At 36.0% G+C, this 26,149-nt stretch overlaps 1 protein-coding gene across 1 annotated transcript in view; it reads right to left on the minus strand.

The window, feature by feature from the left end:
• Nucleotides 1-26,149, minus strand: part of RELN (reelin) — a gene marked incomplete at both ends in the record, with an annotated part of 436,674 nt that overhangs the window by 237,245 nt on the left and 173,280 nt on the right. The window contains 2 exons of the mRNA XM_084229490.1: nucleotides 11,403-11,481; nucleotides 12,718-12,750. Coding sequence (XP_084085616.1) covers nucleotides 11,403-11,481; nucleotides 12,718-12,750 — 112 coding nt within the window. The remainder of the gene's footprint in view (nucleotides 1-11,402; nucleotides 11,482-12,717; nucleotides 12,751-26,149) is intronic.

Consider the following 26,149-nt stretch of genomic DNA (forward strand, 5'->3'; position numbering starts at 1 on the left):
TTGCTGCCACTTGGAGATATAAATGCTTTACCAAAAATTGATGGTAGTTTCCTGCCTGGGTATTTTAAATATCCTTTGCTTGAATTCCTCACAGTCTCACTGGGTTTGTGAATATAGTTTATCCTGAATGGCCATGCCATTGGATGGTCAAATGTGAGTTGAATGGTCAAATCCAACTCACTCTTAGCTACAACATGTGTTATTTATTCATACATTGTTCATTAATTCTTGTATATAACAAGTTTGTATTGAGAACCTACAGGCACTATGGTGAGTTTTACTGGCAAAAACACCAACAAAATAGTGTTTTTCTTTCTAGTATTTTACTCTCCAGATGGAAAGGGAGAGAAGAAGACACATAGCTACAATATAGAGTACCAATGCAATAATAACTATATACTACATTCTACTATGTGGCAGATACCCCCAAACCCTCTGAAATTTCTCAACATCTTTGTAAGATAGTTATGGGCATCCTCATTCTATTAGTAAGAAAATTGAGTTTCAGTCAGTTAAGATTTACTCAAGGTCACACAGCTATAAAACTGACAGAGCTTCAATTTGGACCCAGTTGCCAATTTCAATATCCATGACATTATTCATTGCTTCTCACTCCTTACAATAGAAATTTATACTGGTTGCAGTGGTGCCTAATGTGGACTGAGGAAGAATGGTCCCGAAGGAGTTGGTTCTGAGTGAGAAATAGGAGTTACTCAAGCAAGGAAAAAGGTAAAGTGTATGACAGGGCACAGAAAACACATTGATTGCAACACACACGTTGAATGCTGCTTCAGTGCGTTAATATGGTTAGGACCATACTGGTACATGGTGAAGTGCAGAAAGGATCGGCTGGAAAATGGGACTACCTTCTGAAAATTCTAATGCACCATTTAACAAATTATAGATACTGTTCTAGGAGCTCTAATATAGTATTTCAAGTAATTCATATGACACCCCCTTTATTTTTATCCCCAATTTTGAGGATGTTCCAACTAAGATTTAGAATATTAAGTGTCCAGTTACACAGCTTGCAAATTATAAAACTAGAATTCAAACTCCCATTATTCTGTTTCCAAAGTCATAATACAAATCCAAATCTTAGGAAAATCAGTCTCTCAAAAAAATAAATAAATAAATTGGAGGTAGAAAAGACAGGGCAATTGATGTAACACAAGCAAGATATAATATTGCCTTTGAATAAGGTGGTGATGTGGAAAGTGGGCACACTCTAAAGTATTGCTAATGAAGAGAAATACAATGTGATTTTCAACTTTAATGTCTACATTAAAAAATAAAAAGGAACAGGTGAAATTAAATTTATTAATGTTTTACCTAACCTCACTATTCAAATTATATTTTACATGTAGTTAACATAACAATAACAATTATTACCAACATTTTATCTTCTTTTGTTATGAGACTTCAAATTGTGGGGTATATTTCATACTTAGAGGACATCTCAATTCAGACTAGCTGCATTCCAATTGTTCAACAACCACATATAATCAGTGCTACGATGTTGGGCAGCACGGCTCTAGAGAATTACAGAGCTTGGAAACTGATTGCTATCTGGTTTGCTGACAACTGGTGATGACCTGCTGACAATGATTATGTATCCAAACTTCAGAGAAAGGAGATCAGCACTGACATGAATTAGGATATGCTTGAATTCACAGGAGTGCATATTATTGGGGATCAGGAAGAGAAGAGTATATAAAAATGAGAAGAGGTTTAAGAAAGTATTACTAGGGAACAGTAATATTGTTCTGGAAGGTGGTAACCATCATTGAAGGTTCTGGCCCTCAGTGTGTTTTAAACCAAGTCCGTTTTTGCTTAGCTTTCCACGATTATTGGCAGTGGGTACATTTCTATTCATGTACCTAACACCCTGTGCTGCCTATCAAAGTGACTTTCCTAATGGTGAATCTATCATGTGATCTTCATAATAATTTTTCTATCATTAAAGTTAAGCATAAAGTTCAGTGTAATTACTTTTTTCATAAAGAAAAAAGGCAAATCATAATTTCAAGATCAACACAATTATTGGGTGTTGGGAACTAGATAATACAAAGGTTCCAGAAGAAAATAGAGACCCAGGTAAGAAAGACAGGTGCGTTTTAAACATTTAGCTGTAAATAAGTATCCAGATTGCAAGAAAAGTAATAACTGGCTCATCCAGAATTTAAAACAATACCTAAGTGCTGTTTCAGTCCTATCCTTCTCTCTCGTCTAAGTAGACTTAGATTAATACTCGAATGGAGAATTCTGTGGAGAATACTAGTAGCCTGATATCCTACTCTTTCCATATGGAAAAGTTCTACAAGTTCCTATGAACTAGATTAAATTTGCTGGATGATGAGCAGTCCAATTTTCTGCAGGCTCAGAGGAAAAAATAATCATGCTATGGTGCTGTTTGTTCCTGACATTTAAACTGTGGCCTCCCAATTGAATTTATACTATTTTCTCATTCTCTCAGGAAAATGATGGGCTTTGTAAAGCTAGATAACATATTCTTCAGAGATTTGTGGGAAGAAGGAAATTTTAAATAATCCCAGTTAAACAGACTTTTATTTTTTAATTTAAAAAGGAATTTGACCTCCCAGGCTAAGGATTAGAAATGAATTGCTTCTCTGGCTAATAGTAAAAGCAGTACTGAGTATTTCTCTAATCTAAGAAACCTTTCCCCTTCCTATTTCCCAACATAAGGAACAGAACATAAGAATCTGGTAAATAGCCATGATACATCATAGGAAACTTCCACCTCAAAATATATTGTGCTATGAGTAGTATGATTATAAGACATTATAAGGGAAATGCGTGCTATCCTCAAAGACCATGCAGACTGAATTATTAAGCCCTCTCTGAACCTATTTATCACTTGCTTAGGTTCCACATGAGGCTTATCTATTACTAGTGCTCACAGATCATTGCACATTTAAGTTAGATGGTCCCTGAAATATCACCAAGTGTCATGATTCCCTTATTTTACAAAAGGTAGGATAGGACTAAAATTCAGATTCCAAGACTCCTTGTTCAATATTCTTCCAATTTCCTAATACAGCCACTAAGAGAAAAGAACTCCATTTATCTAAGAACAATGTGTATTTCAAAGCATGTTTGCCCAAGTTTATTTTGAAAAGATATAATGACTTATCTTAAGAATTCTTTTCTCACTTATCAAAGGATTTTATTTTTTATGAAAATGTACAAAAATAAGAAATGCCATGGTTTCATCAAAAATGTTAAGTATTCACTGGACTGAAGCACATAATCAAATTCAATATTCCTTTGGTTGTGTGCATCTTTAGATCATTCATTCCTATTGTATACACACACTATCATGCTATCATCTCTTTGTTATCAAAAAATATAAAAGAAACAATAAATAGAAAGGCCATTATTTCATGACCAACATGAGTCAAACCATAAACATAAAAGAATAAGAAATTCTTTGAGACAGGCCTTTGTTTTTTACTATAACAAGCTCCCTTGCAGTTTGATATTTGTTATTTTGGTGTCAGTTTGTGACCTTTTTTTTTATTTAGCTGGCTGTTTTTGTCTGGGATGAAGAATTATATATAATGTGCTTTGGTGCAGTGGAGAGAATACTTCTGAAGGTATAATTATGTTTTTAATCCTGATTTCAATTTATTAGGCTGGAAGATACACCAAAGCACTCATTCTGCAGGCACAGAGGAAGCTGATGTGAAATGTCCCTGGAGTCTGGGGTACCCACGCACTGCAGTGACTCACAGAGGATGTAGGAAGGAGGAGGAGGAATAATGAGAAAATCAGGCTCATTCGCACAACTAGAGATTTATGAAAGGTTGATTGTGACATCATCCTGATAACAATAAATAATTGAAATATTATTTTCTCAAGAGCACTTTAATTATATGACTCATTCTTCTTTTAGATCAGAATGAAATTACTCAGCCTTTAGTCAGGCATTCTGCTGAAACAAGTTAATCACCTGGAAACTCACTGACAGTCAGTTTTCATCAAATTCTCATTTGAAATATATACCACTTCTCCCCAAGACCAAGGATATCATATTATCTATCCATAATTTATTTCCCCTAAAGGAGTCAGGGACTGGGACTCAGATCTGGAAGTAGCAATCTGGCATTGTAAGGGCCAGAATTGTTCATTCACCAGCATTTCTGAATGGAGATACTAAAATATTTTTAAACAACAAATGTTCTGATTATAAAAAAATATTTTAAAATGGAAAAAGAAATAGGAACTTCGTGGCCCAAAGATAGCATATGTCTTCCCTCAGGTACAGCTTATACTGTATATGCTAACAAATCTGAGGTGTGAGTTTCCAGGCAAGATTGGTGAATCCACCAAACAAATGCATTATGTAACTGGGCAGTCAGCTGACTTCTGGAGATACCAGAGCTCCTTCCATTCATATCTCAACAACCAAAGGCTCAACTTTTTATTGTATTTTGCAATAACAGAATAATGTTTCATAATAGGGAGGGCATGACTATTTACTTATAAATGATCAAACTTAAAAAATTAAATCTCAAAAAAATCCTAAAATTCTTTTCTTTTTGTAAAGGTGGGATATTTTTAGAAAAATTGCAAGGAGAATTCTCTCTATAAGACTGAGAACAATATCACCTTCAACTATGTCATGCCTTTTTTTCTAAGGCACTAACACATTCTCTAAATGTGAAAATGACAAACCCCATTTACAGTTCTTTTTCTCTCATTACTTCTCACTGAGGAAGGTAAGAGAACTCTTCTTATTTCACTAGGGAGTTTAAAAATTTGATCTCTTCTTTATTAACAGGTACAATGACAAATATTATTTGGGTTAGAAATAACCCTCTAATTTCGCACCACTGCATGCAATATCCTGACCTCCTACTACGGTAAATTCTATTCTGTGCTGCTTGAAGAAATATTTTCTCGCTTGTTTCTAATGTACTTGACATTTAGTTCTATTGAGTGAGTTCTTGTTTCTGTCATCTAAAACAGAGATTAAAGAAGGAAATAATAACCCTCCAGATTCATACCTTATTTTATTAGTGGGACACCTCCTGGTTAACCTTTCTATTGTAGATGAAGCTTTTCCCCAGAGCAATTACATCACAGTAAGAAAACAGGAGGAAGGAGAGAGAGAAAGCATGAGGAGTGTTTTCTACTGTGAGAAAAACAAAAGTTATTAACAAAAGAGGAGAGAGAGAGAGCAGAAATGGTGGGAATAAGTGAAGAGGGATAAAGTCAGACAAAAGGGAAAAAAAAGATGTACATAAGGTGATAATTCTGGATCATTAAATCCTAAAAATCAAATTATATTTCCACAGTGCAAAAATACACTGACATATTAGAGGCTCTGGCAAAGGTATCAATAAGAGAAAATATTTATTTTATCTGATTTTTCTCATCTATTCACAATTTGCCTTAGCTGCCTGCTCTGGAAAAATTATCAGGTTTATGCTACATTTTATAGTGGGCAGACCTACTGTGTCAAATGTCTTCTAAAGATCATCATTACAAAAAAAAAAAAATCTCTTGAAAACCCTTCAGCAGAGATGTGGCACCTTTAGTGTCCATGGCTGGTGCTCCTCTCCTCCCAACACTGTGTTTCAGGCTTACTTAATGCTGAACACTGAGCAAGGTGGATGTACTTTTATATAGAATTCCAGGATAGTAATGACCCACAAGTGATTTTACTGCTTGTTTAAGACTTCTTTTCTCTTATTGGCTAAGTCACTAATCACTGAATAAAGTTCCAGCTAGAATAATTTGTCTCCCTCCAAAATTTTCAATCTTTCTAAAATCTTTGTTCATCTATTTTTATTAAAGAAAATAAACTTGAATAAGCTAAGTCACTGGTCTTTTTGGTCCATTTCAGAATGATGACTCTATTAAATTAATATTCTCAGGTGAATATGAGATGCAGCAGAGACAGTGATATCTAGTTCCCTGGTTCTGTAGCATGACCTTTTACATATAAAAATGAAAATATTTTAGTCTCTTCTTGTTCAAGCAATCCTAAGTAATGCCAGTCATAACTTTAGTTTTCTTTGCTATAAACTGTGGGGCTTTCTCTTTGATAAACCAACTGACAGAGTTCTCCCTCTGTACCATATGATCTGAGACAACTTCACCTGCATTTTCTTGATGTCTCATATCCCTGTGGCATCATGACTAACTCATCTAAGATGCTGCTTCTGAGTAGTGACTCCTGTTCTTTCCCTATCTCAGGTGAATAGGACACCTCTTCCATTATTATTGTTCTAGAAGGGAAACATCTGTTGTCATCTAGTTGCCATTCATCATCTGTTTTCTAGCAGTCCCATGTTTCCCATTAGAAAATAAGAGTGGTGATACTATGACTCTGAATGTCATCTGTGATGTTTAGCAAGCAAGAATTAAAGGGATAATCTGTGAAGCAAAACAAAGATTCCTCCTTGACTTTGTAATTGCTTGAAGGATGAGGACATCTTAAGAAAGATTGTTTTTAAAAAATTAATTTACTTTTTAGTTCCACTCTCTCTTTGAACTCTTTGTAACTCCAAGTTGTGAATCAGGAGTATCTTTTATTGATTTTTCCTCACTGATTTTCTTACTATTGTTGAAGATTTTATTGAGATAAATTTGCATACAGTAAAATGCACAGATCTCATTTTGACAAAAGCACACACATATGTAACCCACGTCTTCTCAAAATATATAACATATTCATTACCCCAGAAAGTTTTTTATGCCCTTTCCCAATCAACCGTCCAAACCCTGAAATTATCCTTGAACTAATTTCTAGCACGTTGGATAATTGTGTCTATCTGAGGCTTCATAGAAGTGGACCCATACAGTACATACTCTTCTAGGTATGGTTTCTATAATCCTACATAATACTTTGAGATTCAACCATGTTATTTCAAGTATCAATAATTCACTCCACTCTACACTATACAGATGTATCACTGTTTATCTAGTCTCCTCTTGTGGATACCTGGGATATTCCCAGATTTGGGCTACTAGGTATACTTCTTTTTTTTTTAATTTTTTTTAAAGATTTATTTATTTATTTATACAAGCACTGGGTACAGTCAGAAGCACGGGAGGGTAAGAGAATTCACCGGAGCCAGAGCGGGGAGCAGAGCAGGCAGAAGGACCAAAGTACGCTGCTGAGGGGAGCAGCGGGTGGCAGGAGAGGTCTGTGCGCCATGTGGGACCCTCTCTGGTGGCCGGGGATTGAACCAGCGCTGCAGAGGCTGTGGGAAGCTTCGCAATCCAGCGCTCAACCATGGAGCCACCGGGGAGGCCCTAGGTATACTTCTTTTTAATATGGAAATCACAATTGCTTCCCATTCACATGGAATACTGACAATGCTTATATCATATTAAAATAGTTTAATTCATACAAAGGAACTATGAAAATGTAGTTGATGGGCAAGTAGTAGACTCTTAGGTAAATTGTTAATGAGATAAAACCTATCTATAACTACTTAAATTCCTTTCAAATTCAGTTATATGAGGTTTTCAACCTAATGGTCTCCCTATGACTGAGTCACTACTGATCCTCTCCATGATCCACAGTGCAATTGTGCACACACTTGATGATGGGAAGTTGTTAGCAGTGTTGATAAATTGGTGTTGCTCCATCCACCCTCACTCTTCCCTTCTCGAGTTCAGTGGTACCTTTGAATTTTTGAAGTATGGTTGCGGTTCAGAGGTGGTCTGGCACTTTTGTGTGGTCCAGTATCAGGCCAAGTTAAATTGGAGAATCCTCACTCTCATCAAGCCTGAATTGCCACTATATTCCTATGAAGAGGCTTTGTTGTTTGGGAAGTTCATTTGCAACTTTATTTCTCATTTTTCATCCTAACAAAGAAACCAGGGCCACTTTCTTAGCAGAGCCCCAGTGAGATCCGGAGGGCAAAGAACAAAGAACTCTATGTTCTTCATCTCAGGGAGACAAAAGAAACATAGCTTCATGATAACATGCCAGAAGAGAGCATCACAAAGATGCCCCTGGCCCAGGTCCAGGAGCAGCAAATCCATTTCTGTGCCTCTAGCAGGGCTCATAATAGAGCCATTGCCATGAAGGTGTGGTTAGGACAGGGACAAGACCACCTCTGTAGACCAGTCACCAAAGTCTAGATGACACAGGAAGGTCTTGGTGGGTATCTGTAGGAACAGATGACAGGGTGGACCACTACTTTGCAATAAAAAAAACTTGAAACTTACAACATTAGAAAAATGGGAAAGGGCAAGACAAAGTTTACTGAAATTAAGTTTCCGCCACCAATGGAAGGAGGACAATGGAAGAAATTTAAGTTGGGCTGTGAAAGGTTAAAAATCGTTTTACTTCTCTGATACCCAAGTTTGTGGATGGAATTCATAACTTACGAATTACACTTGTGAATATGCTTGCTTATACTTGTAAGAGCATTAACAATTTCAGGAAGAACTGGATGAAACTGTTAATTAACAGCTAACAGTTGTTGCCTCTGGAGAAAAGACATTATAGGTCTAGTGGAGGAAGACTTTTAATTATTTTTTTATATTATACTTTTTGTCAAGTATGTGTATTAATTATCCAATCAAATCTAATATTTAAGCTAAATAGCTCCACAGTACATTTGATATTGAGTTTATTTTGAAAAGAATCCTGATTCTACTCCAACTGCTGTCAAACACTTGTTTATGCTTATTCTTAATAACAGCAATATCATTTTGTGTCTGTGGTGTTTATGTTCAGTAATTTGTATATGAGAAAAGCCGGGATACTAAGGATTATATGAAATGAAGTGGATGAAAGTTTATTTCATTAGATGAAGCTAATGAAAGCAAAAACGTTGTGAATGATTTAATTTTTAAGCTGTTTCTGCTGCTGCAACTATGACAGACATGGCTTTAGTGTCTTAATTTCTCTTTGCTTGTCTTAAAAATTACAAATTAAATAACCTACATAGTGCCCTTTATTTTATGGGGAATATTTCACAGGAATATCTGATTTGACTGAGAGATGGTTTCTGACCTTAGGGAGCTTATGTCTATTTTTAAGGAGTCTAAGGCATCTGTTATCTTTTTTTCTTCTTCTATGATTTCACTATAATACTGTCTTCATTAATATATTAACTCCATATATGATATAATACATATATGTTTAATTTGGTGTTTGCCTTTTAGCCAAGTACGGTGAGGGAAGACTTGGGGACTCATTTAAATAGATTCATTGAAGACTATTAAATAATAATAATTTCTGGTCATATCTGGGCTTGGAGGAGACAAATAGCCTAAAGTAAAAATATACCAGAGAGGATGAGAAGGAGAAAGGGGAATAGAGGATGACAGGGTGAGAGTGAAGAGGTGTGGGGGAGAGACTGAGGCAGGAACGAGAGAGGGAGGTAGGGAAGGAGGGAAAAAGGTGGAACCTAAATTGTAGTGAGCACTTAAAACACACCAGGTGTAGTGCCACACCTTTACACATACATCAAGCTTTAAAATAGCAGTGTAAGGACAGTATTCTTCCCACTCTTAATGACAAAGTAATGGGTTCAAAGAGGTGAAACAGTTTTTCTTTTACTGAAGATACCCAGCTGCCGAGTGTCTATGTCCAGTCACATAGGCCCAGCCTGAACTCAGCGCCTCTGTCATCTTCAGTTCAACAAAGTCATCTCTCAAATGATGATAGTTTCACATTTGCTTTGTTATTTGTCTTAAAGAGAATACGGTGAAGGAGATTGTTGGCAAAAAGGGATAAAGTAAAGTAATCCTGAAACATATATGATAGAAGACAGAAGTACATGGCTTTTTAAAGTTACTAAAAGGCTTTTTTGAAAACTAAGAAAAATCATAGCTTAAGTAAAAGGGACACAAAATCTATAACTTGGGTCAAGAAAGTATACATCATCAGATCAGTCATGAAAATAGGTGAAGCAAAATCAATCATGTTTTATTGATTAAAAAAACAATGGAATTTTAACCACATAACAGTCACGCTTTGTATTTGTCAAGAAAGCTCAATGAAGAATATAAATTAGGTTGACAGAAATGAACTTGCCTTGAAAGAAACAAATCATCTGCTAATATCTATATTAATGGAATGTTTAAAAAAAGGCCAAGAGAAGTATAGAACTTTTCTTGAGTAAAATCAGTGCTTAGGATATTTTTTTTTGCCTGAAAAATAAGATTTGGGGCTCATTTTTAAGAAATTTACATTTAGGGTATATTTATTGGAAAGTGATGTTGATAAATTTCTTTAAAATGCCATATAATTATAAGACTTGATGACTGTCTACTTTGATTATTTTTTGCATATTTATACTTTCTAAATCTACATCTCTTTCTAGGAAAGACAGAAAAATTTCCTCTGTTCACAACACCAAGCACCACCACTCTCTATATGTATGTCATCTTTAACTTTCAAATCAAGAAACACTTTCTCTAAGAAACTCCCAGTAGAGTCATCTCACCTTCTTTGGAAACCCTGTAACATGTTGTTTGTACCTCTCTATACTTAAAAATTTTTATCCTGGATTATAAACTTTGTAAAAATATGTTTTCAGTATTTCCTTTACTAAACCACTAGCTACTTTTAAATATTACTATTTAAAAAGTAATATAATTATTGTGCAACAGTTACTGAACAATGAAAATAAACAAAAACAGAAATGTATACCACATATTGACATTGAGGATAAAATGGTTTCTTTCTAGTCTGGAGTATTGCTTGGGTTTTGTTCGCAATTTGAGTTTATATTAGTGCTTCTGTTTTATCTTGAACTCTTGTATATATAAAAACATCTAATATAGAAAAAAATCCACATTCAGATGTTCTCCCACATTATACAGACTGATTGTAAGTCTGGGTTGATAGACATATTTCCTTAGAGTCAGCAAAAATGCAACAGATTGCCAACAAATTCATGCATCTATTTATGTATTCAACAAGTTTTAATGAGTAAGTTCTGATTCATTATTTCATTGCCCACAAAAATCCCATGGAGTTGTGCCTAAAAGAGCCTTGGAAGGAGAGATTGAAGAATAAATAATGAGGTAAACCAATAAATTAAAGTTATTTGGAAGTATGACTCAAATTATTTGTGATTGCAGATAAACCATTTCCCTTTTTCTCTTGGCATAAATGAAATTATTAGATACATTAGTGTATGATGTTTTATATTAAAGGAACTTATACAATTGAAATAAGTATCTAATTACACCCATGGCTGTGAGGGACTCCTATATTCAGCACTAAAAGAAGTCCAGAAATGCAATCTACATGAAGCCCAGTTTCATAGTTGAACAATTCTCACTGATACCTTAGTGACAGAGAATAATTATATTTTACATAACTGCTCCAAGGGAGCAATCAGCCTCATTTTGTTTTTTTCATTGAACAATGCAAAGTGAGGCACATTCCTGAAACTTACCATATATTAGGATTCAACTCCAGTTGGTGGTAGGAATCAAAGTCATCTCTCAGGATAATGCTGTCACTATGTATTTCAGCTAAAAGAAAAAATGTACAGAAAAGAATTAGTCTACAATAAAAGACTTAGAAAAACAAGAGTCAATGTACTATACTTTTGAGGAATAAAGGTATTTTAATTTAAAATGTAATTTTAAATGTTTATATTTCTTTTATCCCTAAACTACTAAGGAACAAGTGTAAAGGTTCTACTGTTCAGACATCAGAAGTGTGGAAACTAGCACCCTACAAAGAGAAGTCCTACCAAAGTCACTAGCAGGAGAAGCTGGATGGTCAAAGTCAAACACAGGGCTTGCCTCTCACAGTCCCATGCCCAGAACTACATGAATAGCAAAGGATGGAGGTGAGATAAACCCAGGCAGTTTGGTTCCAGGATCTGTACTCTTAATCACTGCACAATCCTACTTCAAGAACTGATCCACTAAGTGTCTGGCACTATAAAAAGATCATGAGAAAAATGAGAGATGGTAACTTGCATGATGCCATAAATAAAAGCAGGAAGTTATTTAAAAATCCATTTCATTTAGATTCTTGAAGAAATGACCAAATTATTTCTCTTTTAAAACTAGTAATAAGGGCCTCCCTGGTGGCACAGGGGTTAAAAACAGCACCATCAAGCTATCATCAGCCACTGCAGCATGAGTTCGATCCCCAGCCAGACAGGGAGAAACCCACATGGCGAAGCAGACCTCTCCTGTCTCACCCACTGCTCCCCTCAGCAGTGTATTTCAGTAGATCTGCCTGTTCTGCTCCCCACTCTGTCTCTGGAGAATTCTCTTAACCCTCCTCCCCACATATCTGGCCTATACCCCAGTTCTTCTACACAAAAATAAATAAAATTAAAAAAAAACTAGTAATATTTTGAGCAGAAACTTAAAAATCTGAAATGATCTCAATTCTTCTACACTCACAAATTTTACCCACTGTCTCTATGTTCTACTATTTATGATGGTAGAAGCTCTGGGGAAATAGCATTAGAATACTCTGTCAAAAGGACACACTCAATAAGATCCCAAGGATGAATGCTCTATAACAGGTCTGAAAGAACTTCATTAGCTGTGCACTGGGCAGCATGAAAACCTTACTTGGTGAAGCCCTTCATGCAAGAGTAAAGTGCCCTAGGTCCAATTGCAGTGAATGATCAACACATCAGTGAGGACAGTTTCCTTGCCTCTACAACATCTGCCCACATAACCAGCGATGTCAAACAAGTAGATCTAATACTAAGGTTAGTACATCAGGTCTTAGACACATACCTAGATGTGGGTGTGATGTGGCCTCTGTTGGAGCTAGACCAAGGGAAAAAAAAGGAAAGATGATTGATTAGCAGGGATGTAAAATATAACAATATATAATCACAAACACTGTTAGAAAATGTAGCTCACAGTATACAAATCAAATGGCTACAGAACATTTTTGAGGAAGAAATAAGAATAAGCATCTAAAATAAGACATCAGCATTTCAATTAGCTATTACATATAAAAGTAATGGATTATCTATTTCTTATTATATCGAAAAGTAATGGATTACTCCTAGAATGAAGAGAAGAACCCCTTATATACAGCACAGTTACTTATTATACAGGGTTAGTCAGGTGTTAAATTGTCTGCAAGAAAAAATCTAGGGCCTCCCTGACGGCACAAGGGGTTAAGTCTCAGCACTGTGAAGCTATCTACAGCCACTGCAGCAGGAATTTGAGCCCCAGCCAGGGAGGTGACCCACATGGCACAGCAGACCTCTCAGGAATTGCCCACTGCTCCGCTCAGCAGTGTATTTCAGTAAATCTGCCTGTTCTGTTTCCCACTGTGTCTCTGGTGAATCCTCTCACCCTCCCCACACCTCTGGCCTGTACCCCAGTTCTTGTATGCATAAATAAATAAATCTTCAAAAAAAGAAAAAAATCTAAAGAATGTCCTCTTGAAACTGATAATTTTGGAGTTGCTTTTCCATTTATGCTATATCTCTGTGAATTCCATGTTAAAAATACTAGGTTGACAAAAGAGTAAATAAATTTACTTGAATGGATGTAGTTTTGAAACCAATATACTTTTGAATCAAAATTAAATCAGCTCCTCTGAAAAAAGATGGATAAAATTTGTCAAGGTGGATGTATATATTAAGTATTTTTTTTTATATTTGATTCAGTTACTGGAAGGCTTTTAAGTGGCCTGAAACACTCAGATATATGGACTTATTTTTAACTATAAATATTATGAAATTTTAATACTGATCAAATATTCTAATACTTAAATGTGCTCTAATTATAAAATACATACCAAGTTTTGGATACTTAATACAAAAAAGAGAAAGTAAAATATTTGATTAATAATTTTATATGGACTACTGTATACTAAAATGCCTACTATGTCATAATATTCTGTGTTAAGTAAAATGCATTATTAAATTCATTGATATCTTTTTGTTTTTAAATGTGGTTACTAGGATATTGAACATTACAACTATGGCTGGCACTTTACTTCTGAACAAGAGAGATCTGAACTAGGTATTAATCAGGGAATCATTATCACAAGAAGGTGGTGGAGTCATGGAAGAAGACCAAGTATTCAGAGAGAAAGTAGGGAATAAAAAGAGAAGTGATTCAAAGAGGTAGGTATGCATTTAAGGGACTGATAGAAGAGGAAAAACTAGCAGAAGAGACTGATAGAATGCATTCCATATTGAAACAAAGAAAATAGTGTTTTACTAGAGAAGAGGGCTGAAGAGAGAACAACATACAATTAATAAAGTTGGTATCTATGGAAAACTCCTGTTACCAAGCATTTTGTTAAGTAGAGTCTGTATGTAGATTAGCCCAAGGATTGGGCCTCAGAGCCACACTCTTAACTGCTGGGCGGACTGCTCATTCAAGGTTTTTTTGCAAAGAAGGTATGAGATTTTGTAGCACCTAATGAGGAATTAGGACCAAAAGGATTTTTTTCACTTACTTTGTTTTAATGAATTTTATTGAGTTAACATTGTTTTATATTATATAAGTTCAGCTGCATAGTATTATAATTCAACATCTGTATAAAAATGCCAATCAAAATCACAATGAATTATCACTTAACATCTGTTAAAATGGCTATTATCAAAAAAAGACAAGATAAAAGGGAACACTCACAGACTATTATATTGATCCCTTAATCATTAGGAAACACCCATCCCTGTCTCCTTATTTTGATAGCACACAAAACTGTTCTCAGTATTAAATAATGTCTTTTCTCCCAAGAATAAATAAGTTCCTCCAATGAAATGAAATGCCGTCTAAGACATCAGCTTAAACTGTTAGCAGATTATCAATAAATGCTGAATTAAATTGAACTGAACTGAAGGTACTTTATAGCTATAATATAGTTTATGGTATTTTGGCAAATAAATATTCAAATCTTTGAAAATGACAAAATATAGTATTACTTTAAAAAGTCCTTTAGTATAAATAGTCTGGGTTAACTCAATATGTTAACTCTCCTGGATTTACTTAACTCAACAAATTGAAATGATATATTTATATCACTAGTTAGGAAGACTCAACTCAATGTTAACAAAAATACCCACTGTCTGACATAACTAAACATTATTTTCTCAAAAAGAAAAATATGTATAGCATACATTAAACTTCATAAAAGAAAAAGTACAAATTTATTTGAAAAATATTCACACATGTACTGTATATGGAAATACAGTCCAAATCTAGTAAAGTGCTGGGTCTGGGAAGCTTATTTTAACCATATCTCAGGAATTGACTATATCAATCTAATTTTGTGTAGTATATACATATTTTTCTCAGCCTGTAGAAATTTCACCATCTTTTCCACATTTATCAAGGTAAATGCACCAAAGAAAAATTAGAAAAGTATCCTAAAGAAATATAACATAGTACAACATCATTTACTACATTCTCACTTGGTTAGTACCAACTTTGTCTCAGACTTCTAACATGGGTAAATTACTAAGTTCTTGAGTTATGTGAATTTGTAAAAAGGTCTTTATTCTTCTCTTTACTAAATTAAAATGCTTTGCAGAGGTCCTAATCTGGCAGTCTTATAAGTGCTTACCCAGAAGCATATCTCCAAGTTTTCCGTTCCTGCTCTTTTGCTATTGAACTTGTTCTGAATTATCTTTCTTGATTACTCAAATGTTTTTTTCTTTAATAGAGGCATTTTTTTAATTTGTTTGTTTGTTTGTTTATACATGCACTGGGTACAGGCAGAAGCGCAGGAGGGTGAGAGAATTCACCAGAGCTAGAGCAGGGAGCAGAGCAGGCAGAAGGACCGAAGTACACTGCTGAGGGGAGCAGCGGGCAGCAGGAGAGGTCTACGCGCCATGTGGGACCCTCCTCCAGTGGCCAGGGAGCAGCAGGGGATTGAACCGGCGCCGCAGAGGCCGATGGCAGCTTCGCAACCCAGTGCTCAACCGCTGCGCCACTGGGGAGGCCCACTCAAATGTTTTTATCTCAACATTGAGATAAAAGATCTTACTGATCTTCTGCTTCTCCAAAGAAAGACTGGCCCCATCCCATCACCTACTTTGGTTCAATATATCAGCAACTTTGAATCTGAAGTTGTATGACTAATTCTGGTTACTATATAAAGTTGCCAAATGGCTTAAACTGGGAAGATTTTTTTCTAAGAACTAAAATGTTCCTAAGAAGTAAGATTTTGACACTGGAGAAAACAGGAGAGAACATGCCTTTAACTGAAGTGTCAGAGACATCCTAATTTTTCCCATGTGTCTATAATGACAGAAGAGCAGGTCAGATGAACAACCACAGACATATGAAGGGTGGATTTCTTGTCACTTATCAGAGGAGGTTGAATTGGAGAGAGGGGAAGACAGACTGCAGTGGGTCTGTACTCTGAGAGATCATTGTGGCGGAAGCTTTATTATATGGTCCTTATGCAGCAGTAGTAATGAGATCCATAAGACACACAGAAGTTGGACTCAGTTTTACACTTTGAGGAATTCACTTTTTATCCTAACACCAAGCTATTAAATTTGGATAATCCTAGATTTACAAAAACAGTTAGTTGAACCTTCAACACTACAGAAAAAAATCCCCAGTTCATTTTGGTTTATGCAAACACATGATTACTTATTAAATGATCTATCATCTCATAAATGTTGGGACAATTCAATTTAATATGAAATTTCTAACAAAAAAATTGTAAACTCTTATAATCAGTGCAATGGTTAGACTCTAAAACTTTCAATGATGTTTCTGAAATAGCCTATAGTGATTTGGGAATATCATATCTTACAGTGGATTTTCTGGATCATTCCAAGGATATCCATCAGTATTGACAATGGATAAAGATACCAACTCATAATTCTAAGTCTTTTAATTTTCTACAAATACCAAGCAAGATGGTGTGATAATACCCAGGCAAGATAAGATCTGTGTTATAGAACACATAAAGAGTAAGTAAATTTGTGTTTCAGTGAATTTTAAATCTCATCTAAAATAATCACACATCTGTACCCACAAACAATGCCATTGTGATTCACAGAAACTACAGAAACCACATCGTTTGTAAAACATGATTAGTTCAAGTGTCTGTACTAAAATGGAAATTGAATGTAAGTTATATATTGATAATTTAAGGAGCACAACAAAAGTCATCAGAGTGAGTCAAGTAAATCAAACGCAGAGATAAAATATGAAATGCTAAACAGGCAAGTTAAAAATGAAGATTTCACTTTACTTAGAAAAAAAGTAAAAGCAAGCCAGCAGAATGTAAAAAATCATGATTAGAATCTCACTACAGGCTCCATGATTTACAAAACTATTTCTAGCAAAGGATTAAGAATGAAGGAAGGACCTACTCTGACTTATTTTTAGTTGAAAAACCAAAACACCTTTAAATCTAAAATTATCAACACATATTTACAGCTATTTTTACCAGAAAAGTATTGATAAACAAGGATATATGTAATTTCACTAATCAAATGTTTCCTGAGAGCAGGTAAATGAGAGAAAAATAGTGAGAAAATTTTAAAGTTTTAAGCATAATATATACTTTTCTTCCTGGATAGGTAGTAAATGTGCTTGTGAGTGTTCAAATCACTCATAATTATATATTTATGATTTATTTTCTAGATTCCTTTTGATGCTCATGACAGTAACACTGAAAAGTTTTTTGTTCTCAAAATTCTTTAGCAGGACCTACCCACATTACTTATCTTGGTAGAATACAATGTTTAGGTCAAAAATGAAATGCTTCAATGATATTCTAGGTTTTTGCTTAGCCAGGCATTTTCTTAGATGCTAGGGTACTATTAAGTGACCGGAAGTTTAGATATTTTACCAAATTTTCATGAACAATGTAAAGAAGACAGGTATGGATTTTTCAAGTTGCTAAGGTAGTATTAATGAAACTAAAAGTAACCTGAATTATTGTTTTTATTTATTTTTTTAAAGATTTATTTATTTATGCATACAACAGCTAGGGTACAGGCCAGAGATGTGGGGGTGGTGGTGAGAGGATTTACCAGAGACAGAGTGGGGAACAGAACAGACAGACTGACTGAAATACACTGCTGAGGGGAGCAGCGGGCGAGTCAGGAGAGGTCTGCCTCACCCTGTGGGTTGCTCTCCAGCCGGTTGGGATTGAATTCATGCTGCAGAGGCTGAGGAATGCTTCACAGGGTGGTGCTTAACCCCTTGTGCCACCAGGGAGGCCCCAGAATTACTGTTTTTAAAGGTCACTTTAAATTTTTTCTGAAAAAAATATATTGTTTGTAGAATTTCCTTTTTATTTAATTGTGTTATTCTTGAAGTGGTTTGCTAATCTCCATGAGGTGGCTAAAAAGAAGACTGGAAATGCTTTGAATGAATACATGAACATCATACTAATACAAATTTGATAAAGGCAATTATGCCAATAATAGTGAAGACAAATGACTATTATGTGAAACAGTTATAAAAAGACCCAATTCAAATCAAGACAAGCAATTCACATCACAAAGATTGAGTCAGCCTAACATGAACAAGTAAATTCACTCACTACAAAATTTTCTAAGTACTCACATGCTTCTTGGTCTCTTTAAGCAAAATTATTTATTCGCTTAAAAGTAGAGGACCTCCCTGGTGGGACAGGGATTAAAGACACAGCACTATTAAGCTATCACCAGCCACTGCAACATGAGTTCAATCCCCGGCCAGGGATCAAAGCAGTAGACTCTCCTGTCTCATCCGCTGCTCCCCTCAGCAGTGTATTTCAGTCGGTCTGCCTGTTCTGTTCCCCACTCTGTCTCTGGTGAATCCTTTCAACTCCCTGCACTTTTGGCCTATACCCCAGTACTTGTATGCATAAATAAATAAATCTTAAAATAAAAGTAGAGAGACGTGTACTGACACTTTAAGTGGAAAAAAAAAACACACACTTAGCCCATATATGCTAATACACCTGTATGCTTCTAGAGTCACAGGTCCCTTCCTAAGGGATATCTTTATTAGGGAAAAGCCAGGTTGAGAGATTTCATTTTCATAGCTTACTATTTTCCATTCAAATGTGAGTTAATTTGACTTTTAATATGTTATGATATGTTACTTACCAAATCATTTCCAAACTTTCAAACACAGCTAATACTAAATATCAATTGTTGGGCATTTGATATATTCACTCTTGGTACATTATCTTTCATCTACTAAATTACATTTTCTCTATTAACTCCAGTAATTTAGATAATCTCACAGATTATAATTATTAATATGTCCTTATGACACTGGCAAGAGCGCACTAGTTGAGTTTTTCACATACAACGGGAAGATCAGAAAGTGTCTGTAAATTAAAAGTGGAAGCAGGGCCTCCCTGGTGGCGCAGCGGTTGAGCGCTGGGTTGCGAAGCTGCCTGTGGCCTCTGCGGCGCCGGTTTGATCCCCGGCTGCTCCCCAGCCACTGGAGGAGGGTCCCACATGGCGCGCAGACCTCTCCTGCCACCCGCTGCTCCCCTCAGCAGTGTACTTCGGTCCTTCTGCCTGCTCTGCTCCCCGCTCTGGCTCTGGTGAATTCTCTCACCCTCCCACGCTTCTGACTGTACCCAGTGCATGTATAAACAAACAAACAAATAAATAAATAAAAATAAATAAATAAAAGTGGAAGCAAATACCAACCAATTTTACATTGGCTTCTATTATTGCACTAGGATCTTGGAGCTTACAGCCATGTTTTTCGTAACAACACTTTAATAGTTTAGACCACTGGGTGTTTTTCCATAACTATTATAAACATGAATCTGTTACAGGGCAGGGAGAGGGGCACCCAAGATCCCACAAACCTGCCTGCTCTAAATAGGTTCTGCCATCCGCCGCATCAACACAGAACATATGAGATTTTAATGCAAAAGAACTTCAATACAATGAGTAAACACAGGAAAGGCGAAGAACATAGTTTCTGAATAAAGCACCCAAAGTTACCCATCCCTTCATGGGTAGAAGTCCACCCAAACAGGATTGGCCCAGAGCAAGGCTCAAAAGCCTGCCACAAGTCTAAAGCACCTTTTAGTGGGGACCCACAGAAAAGGGTCAGAAACAACCAGACAAGTTTGGGAGGAAAAGAGCAAAATGAAAACCAGTATAAAAGCTGCCATTGTTATATCCCCATGGGTCTTTCATCCACATCTGTTTCAACCAGTCCACGACCAAAAGGCAAGCACAGTTTCTTCATGTGTCTCTCTGCTCCGTGTGCCTTCTCCAGGTCTCTTTCTGGCTTTCCATCCTGCTTCCTTCCTTCCTCAGTCCCTTCTGCTGCTGTTTCTTCTCCCTGCTCAGCTTCACCCTCCCTTGGGTGGGGCAGGAAACCTGGAACCTCCCCCTTTCCTGGGGACCACCCAGTTACAGATCCACTATAAGGCTCCTCAACATTAAATGGAAACAAATTCTTTCTATTATCATTTCTACTTGTCCAAGAGACAAATTACATGCTTAAAAGTAAAGCTTCATTTCTTAAAAAGCATTTCTGTGTTTACGGTCATTCAAAAGTTGAGCCCACCAGTATCTCATTAGGTCACAACAGCCTTATTATAGGCATGTTGGAAAAAATGAGGTCATGGGTACTCTTTGCCACCTAGGGTCACCAGAGCCTTGGTGTTCCCCTCAACCAAGTCAGTCTCATCCTCCCTTCCCATCAGTGATTGCAGTTGCCCCAGCCATGTCCCAGCAGGAACCAAATGGCGGTGGTGATCTGCACACAGTGGGGTCACCAAGGCAAAGAAAAGGTGGAGGATCTGCAGCTTAGGATAGAGAGTTGGGTGTAACTAATGGCAGAAGAAGGAGTTTCAGCTGACTGGACCTCATTTTGTTCAAAAATGCTCATAGGAATAAGGAATTTACTGCGCTGGCACTTACCAAAGTAGATATTTTGGACATGTTTATAGAAACCAAAGTTGGAATTGCTTATAAGTTAGATAGTAAAATCATACCCGATTTGCCAGCAAACCAAGAAGTCTTAAATAAAGTCGAAGCTCAGTATAATTCTCTCCCAGGATGGACTACAAATAGATCAAATGCCAGGATATTTAAAGAACTACCTGTTAATGTTCAAATGTACGTTCAATTCATAGAAGACGGGCTTCAAATTTCAGCCAAATGAATTACTGTAGGTAAACCCAGACAGAATATGATTCAACTATTTTAAGGATTTCTAGTGACACAAGAAAAATCCCTTGAAAAGGGAGGAAAGGACTTTCTTAAATGTTTCATTTATCATCTTCAAATTTTAGGAATAGAGACACTGCAGTGAGTTTTAAGCCCTACGTTATTTCTAGTCTTTTTAAGATGGCTGGTTGGTGTCAAGTTAAATAAACTGTGGCAGATTCCAGTGTCAGCTCCCTAGGCTGGCATAATCACAGAATCATTTGTTGCTTTTCCAGCTCATGGTGCCACATTTTCTTTTAATGTTTAGTAATAGTATAATCCATGCTGCTTGAAATCAAAAATAGAATTACTTTCAGTGTAGTTTTTCTTCATTATTGTCATTTGTGTTCTTAGGTTTTTACCTCTTTTAAATGGCAAGAAAAATGTAGTTTTTTTTTTTATAACCTGATTATTCAGGTCTATAACTGTAGCCTTTGCTGTTACAAAAAAGGGTGAAAAGAGAGTTCTGTAAATTTCTGTAATGCTATACATTTTCTTTAAATTGTAAAGCTGTTTATTTTCTGCAAAACTGAGCTTTGGTAGGGGATAGGTTACAAGGATGTTATATTCATGGGTTCTTTAATTTGAATAGAACACAAAACTTATTTCTCTCTGTAAATTATCTAATACATTGAACATTTAATTAAGTGTTCAATGAGAAAAGGTTTTCCCTAAAACAATACTAATGTTTAAAAAATATTAGCTATTAAAAGAGCTTTTATGGCATTTGTGGAAATTTTTCTTTAATTTTATATATTTACTCTGAAATGCATAACTTTCCTTTTTTACCTTAACAGTGTTTCTAAATCTAGTGGATTACTTTCACCACTGCAAACATGCCTATACAGTCATCTATAAGTGTCCAAATGAACCCAAACTTTTGGCCATAATTTTTATCATGCCTTTCTTTCTCCTTTAAAAAGAGAGGTGTTATTTTCATAAGTAGGCTTAACATCCTGTGTTGCAGATTATCCTTCGATAAGCTATTTTAAATGTTTAAATTATGTGCCACTTAAATTTATTATACCACCAACTGCTGATTAAAAAGAAACAAAATATCTCCATTAAAAAAAGAGATTATGTTTAATTACCCCAAAGGTTATTCTTTGACAAAAGAGTTTTTCTTTCAACTGACTAATTTTGGAAGGCAACTTTTAAATAATCATGTGAGCCCAAAATGCATTTCAGCCAACTTGTTGAACAAATTCTCAATGCAAAGGATGGAGATTTTAATAAACTGGGTGGAAAAAGGAAGGTTTGACAAAATTTAGAGATGTATTTACTGAGCCCCACACCAATATTAGTGATTACTTTTTTAAAAAACAGCTTTAGAGTAAGACAAGCACTATATGTATACTGCAATATATACAACTATAACATAATAAAGGTATTATGTTACAGAAACTATATCTGCTGAATTATTTTAGAATTCAAAGGCCCTAGGTAGTTTTGCCTCAGGTTTCCCTTCACCTAATTTGAAATTCAAATGTATGAAACTTCCAAAGCTAAATATGACAAATTAGACATGGTCTGTGAAGTTACCATTTAATGAGCTATGAACCTAGACTTTCATCTCCCCAGGAATAATTTCTTTATTACTTTTTGTATTTTATTGCAATAAAGCACCATTTGACCTTCAAATATGATAATTAAGCTTCCAAAAATGTTATAAATTTAGAGTGAAAATAGTTCTCCCTGTGTTCAGGAATATACTTAAGATCAGTATAAAAGATTACTTGTATTTGAAGACAGCTAAATGACACACGGAACCAGCAATATTAGGAAGTATTTTTTTTCTCCTTTCCTCCCCTATTTCCCACCTCAATTTGACTTTGTCTCAAAACAGCTTATCATCTCTCATATTCTAAAATAAATGGAATAGGAGCAAAACAAAAATCACATATCTTTATAACCTACAAATGGAAGAACAGAGAATTCTTATGATTTATTCTATTAGGAGCTATCAATAATGAGATTTTAAACACTAAAACTTGAGACTCACTGTCTTGCAATTTTCATGTCCCTCCTCTTCTGAAGAGATAGCCATACACTTTTTAAGAATTTGACTATGGTATGAATAAAAATTTTAAGTGAAAAATAAGAATACAAAGTAATATACCATCTGCTATTGTTGGTGAATTACACTGGAAGGTATGTACTAGCACAATGGAGTCACTTCACTAGTGCTGGACAATCTACCCCCGGACTGGCTTATTGCTGAGAAGTAGATTTCTAGTCATTTTACTCACCTGCAATTTCAGGCACTTTGCCAAAAAAGTTTGGCCTAAACTCTAACTGAAAGAGGAAATTTCCTGTGGGTCTGGGACAGGCTCCTTTTTGGGATAAAGTAGCCTCTCTTTATTTCGGTCACAACCCTACTGGTGCTTGTTGGTAGTAGTAGTGAATTTGGCATGTTGAAGTGCTAAGGAGGAGCAGATTATGAAGAGGAAAAGGCTGATGATTCAGGAAAGAGAGGACAAAACTCTTGAGCAAGGTCCAGAGGAGATGACAGGAATGCCATTACATTGGGGTTTTTTTGGGTGATTATAAGCTATTCAGCATAGGATGTGTAACTTCCTTATATGACCCTGGAACTTCCAAGTATGCAGTATATGGTTCCACATATGCCAATCAGGGACACAGAACAGCATGTATTACTATTAATGAATTCCAACCATTAAAATACAATTATTAAAATGTTTTAATTACAATAAAAACTGACTCTTCAAATGTAAAAAAATAAGGTTGGTTTAGTGGGTTGTATAAAACAATATTTAACATAATAAATTTGTAAAATAATACAAATTTAATTTAATAATAAAGTTGTAATTTATGTGTTTTGAAAGCTTTTCTCCTTTCCCTCAAGTAAATACATAGATCTAAATTAGTCTTTGTCTTTCTAATTATGGGGGAATCCAGCAGATCACATAGCAGTTTGAGTATAAACCATACTTCTATGGACATCCAAAAGGACTCAATGTCACATTCTCTCAGGCATAAATCTTGGTGTTTTGACTTTGGACTAGATAAAGCTGTCAAGTGGGAATGCCTGCAGCCCTGAGAACTGAAAAGAAAGCTCTTTAAGTATAGGTTCAATCCTCTCGGGATAAACAGTACCAAGAGTCAAAAACACCATTCTTTAGGAAATTAAAAGTGTTCAGATCCACCTAGACATAGTAGTAAGATATTATACTAGGGTCCTGTGAGCTCTGTCATTTCCTCTTAATCTTGTCTGTCATCAGGATCATTTAGGGACACTCTTTGCTTGCCACACCTCAGGACTTCAGTTCCTTCAATGATTGGGTACTCTGTGAACCCATAAAGCACAACAGGTGCTCCTGAATTGTTATAATCAAGTCTCCTATTTTGGCTCCCTTTGTTTGTAAATTATAAAGTACAGGGATGTTGGGAACAGCAGTTGCGACTGCTGAACTGAAATGTAAGCTGTAAGATAGCCATGGGGAAAACAGATGTCTTTGAATAATAAAAGTTTTAACATTGAACAAATTCAAGTAGAACACATCATTCACTATTTTTTTTACAATTAAAGTAGAAAAGATAAAACTCAATTTCTGACTATTATTTGATTCTGACTTGTTTCATCTGAATTAATAGGCAATTTGAAATTCAAGGCATTAGAAAGCTAAATAGTAATATAAGCTACTAAGTAATCAGGAATAGCAAAGGGAAGATTTTGGTACATCTAATCTACATTTCATAAAAAAGTTGGATACAAAGGTATTCTTTTCCCATCCCCACTCCCAGCTTTATAGAGATATAATTGACCAATAAAAATTTTATATGGGCCTCCTGGTGGCACAGGGGTTAAATCCTCAGTGCTTTATCAACCTATCTGCAGCCACTGCAGCATGAGTTCAATCCCAGCTAGGGAGCAAATCCACATGGTGCAGACTCTCCTGTCTCACCCTCTGCTCCCCTCAGCAGTATATTTCAGTAGATCTGCCTGTTCTGCTCCCCACTCTGTCTCTGGTAAATCCTCTTACCCCCCATACCTCTGGCCTGCACCCTAGTTCTTGTATGCATAAATAAAAATGAATCTTTTAAAACATGTTATATATTTTAGGTGTACAACTTGATGTCTTTGTATATGTATACACTGTGAAGTAAACATCACTCTCAGGTTTGACCTCACATTCAAATGTATTTTTAAAGCACAGAAAAATATCTAGTTAGCCTGTACCCCAGCTTTTGTGTGCATAAATAAATAAATCTTTAAAAAAATCTAGTTAGGTTAAACACCTCATTCACCTAGTGGACTTAACTGAGACTTTTTCCTCCCTCTATTTCACCATTTAAATAAATCTTCACCAATGCTTATTACACAGGGTTAAAAAAATTCCCAAGTTTGGGGGCTAAATGAAATAAATACACAGTTTACCACTATGGCCCAATGGTCCTTAGAAAACATAGCCACACTTTCTATCACTCACTGTTCTGCGGGTGATAAATAGAACAACTGCTGAGCGTGGCAGAAAGCTGCCAAGGTTTTCTGCTCCAACTCTAAGCATGACCCTTTTCCTTCTGACATAAAACATTTGCCTTTGGTTATATCTACTCCCGTCAACCCAACAACAGAGAATTCCAGCATGTTTTATAAATGGCATGCACCCTTTGGGGGCACTACAGGGCACAGCTACTGTTGGCCGTTAAGCTTGCCATCTGGACTTGCTAAATAATCAATGTGTGCATTTGAAGGGGGCATGCCACGAAGCTCACAGGGCAATGAATATACAAATGCCACTATTTTCCCTGCCCTACCTCCTCTATGTCCCCTTCCCATGATCTGTGCACACTGCTGGACCAGCAGCGACCAAGCAGACACATTTGCATCAGCTTTGCACTTGCCACATTATCTTACATAGGATCCAAAAAAGGGTATACTTGGGCCTCCCTGGTGGTGCAAGGGGTGAAGTACAACATATGAAGCTATCCACAGCCTCTGCAGCGTGAGTTCGATCCTCCCCAGCCAGACAGGTAGCTACCCACATGCTGCAGTAGACCTCTCCTGACTCGCCCGCTGCTCCCCTCAGCAG

The sequence above is a fragment of the Talpa europaea genome (genome assembly GCF_964194135.1).
Source record: "Talpa europaea genome assembly, chromosome: 3".
Classification (NCBI taxonomy): Eukaryota; Metazoa; Chordata; class Mammalia; order Eulipotyphla; family Talpidae; genus Talpa; species Talpa europaea.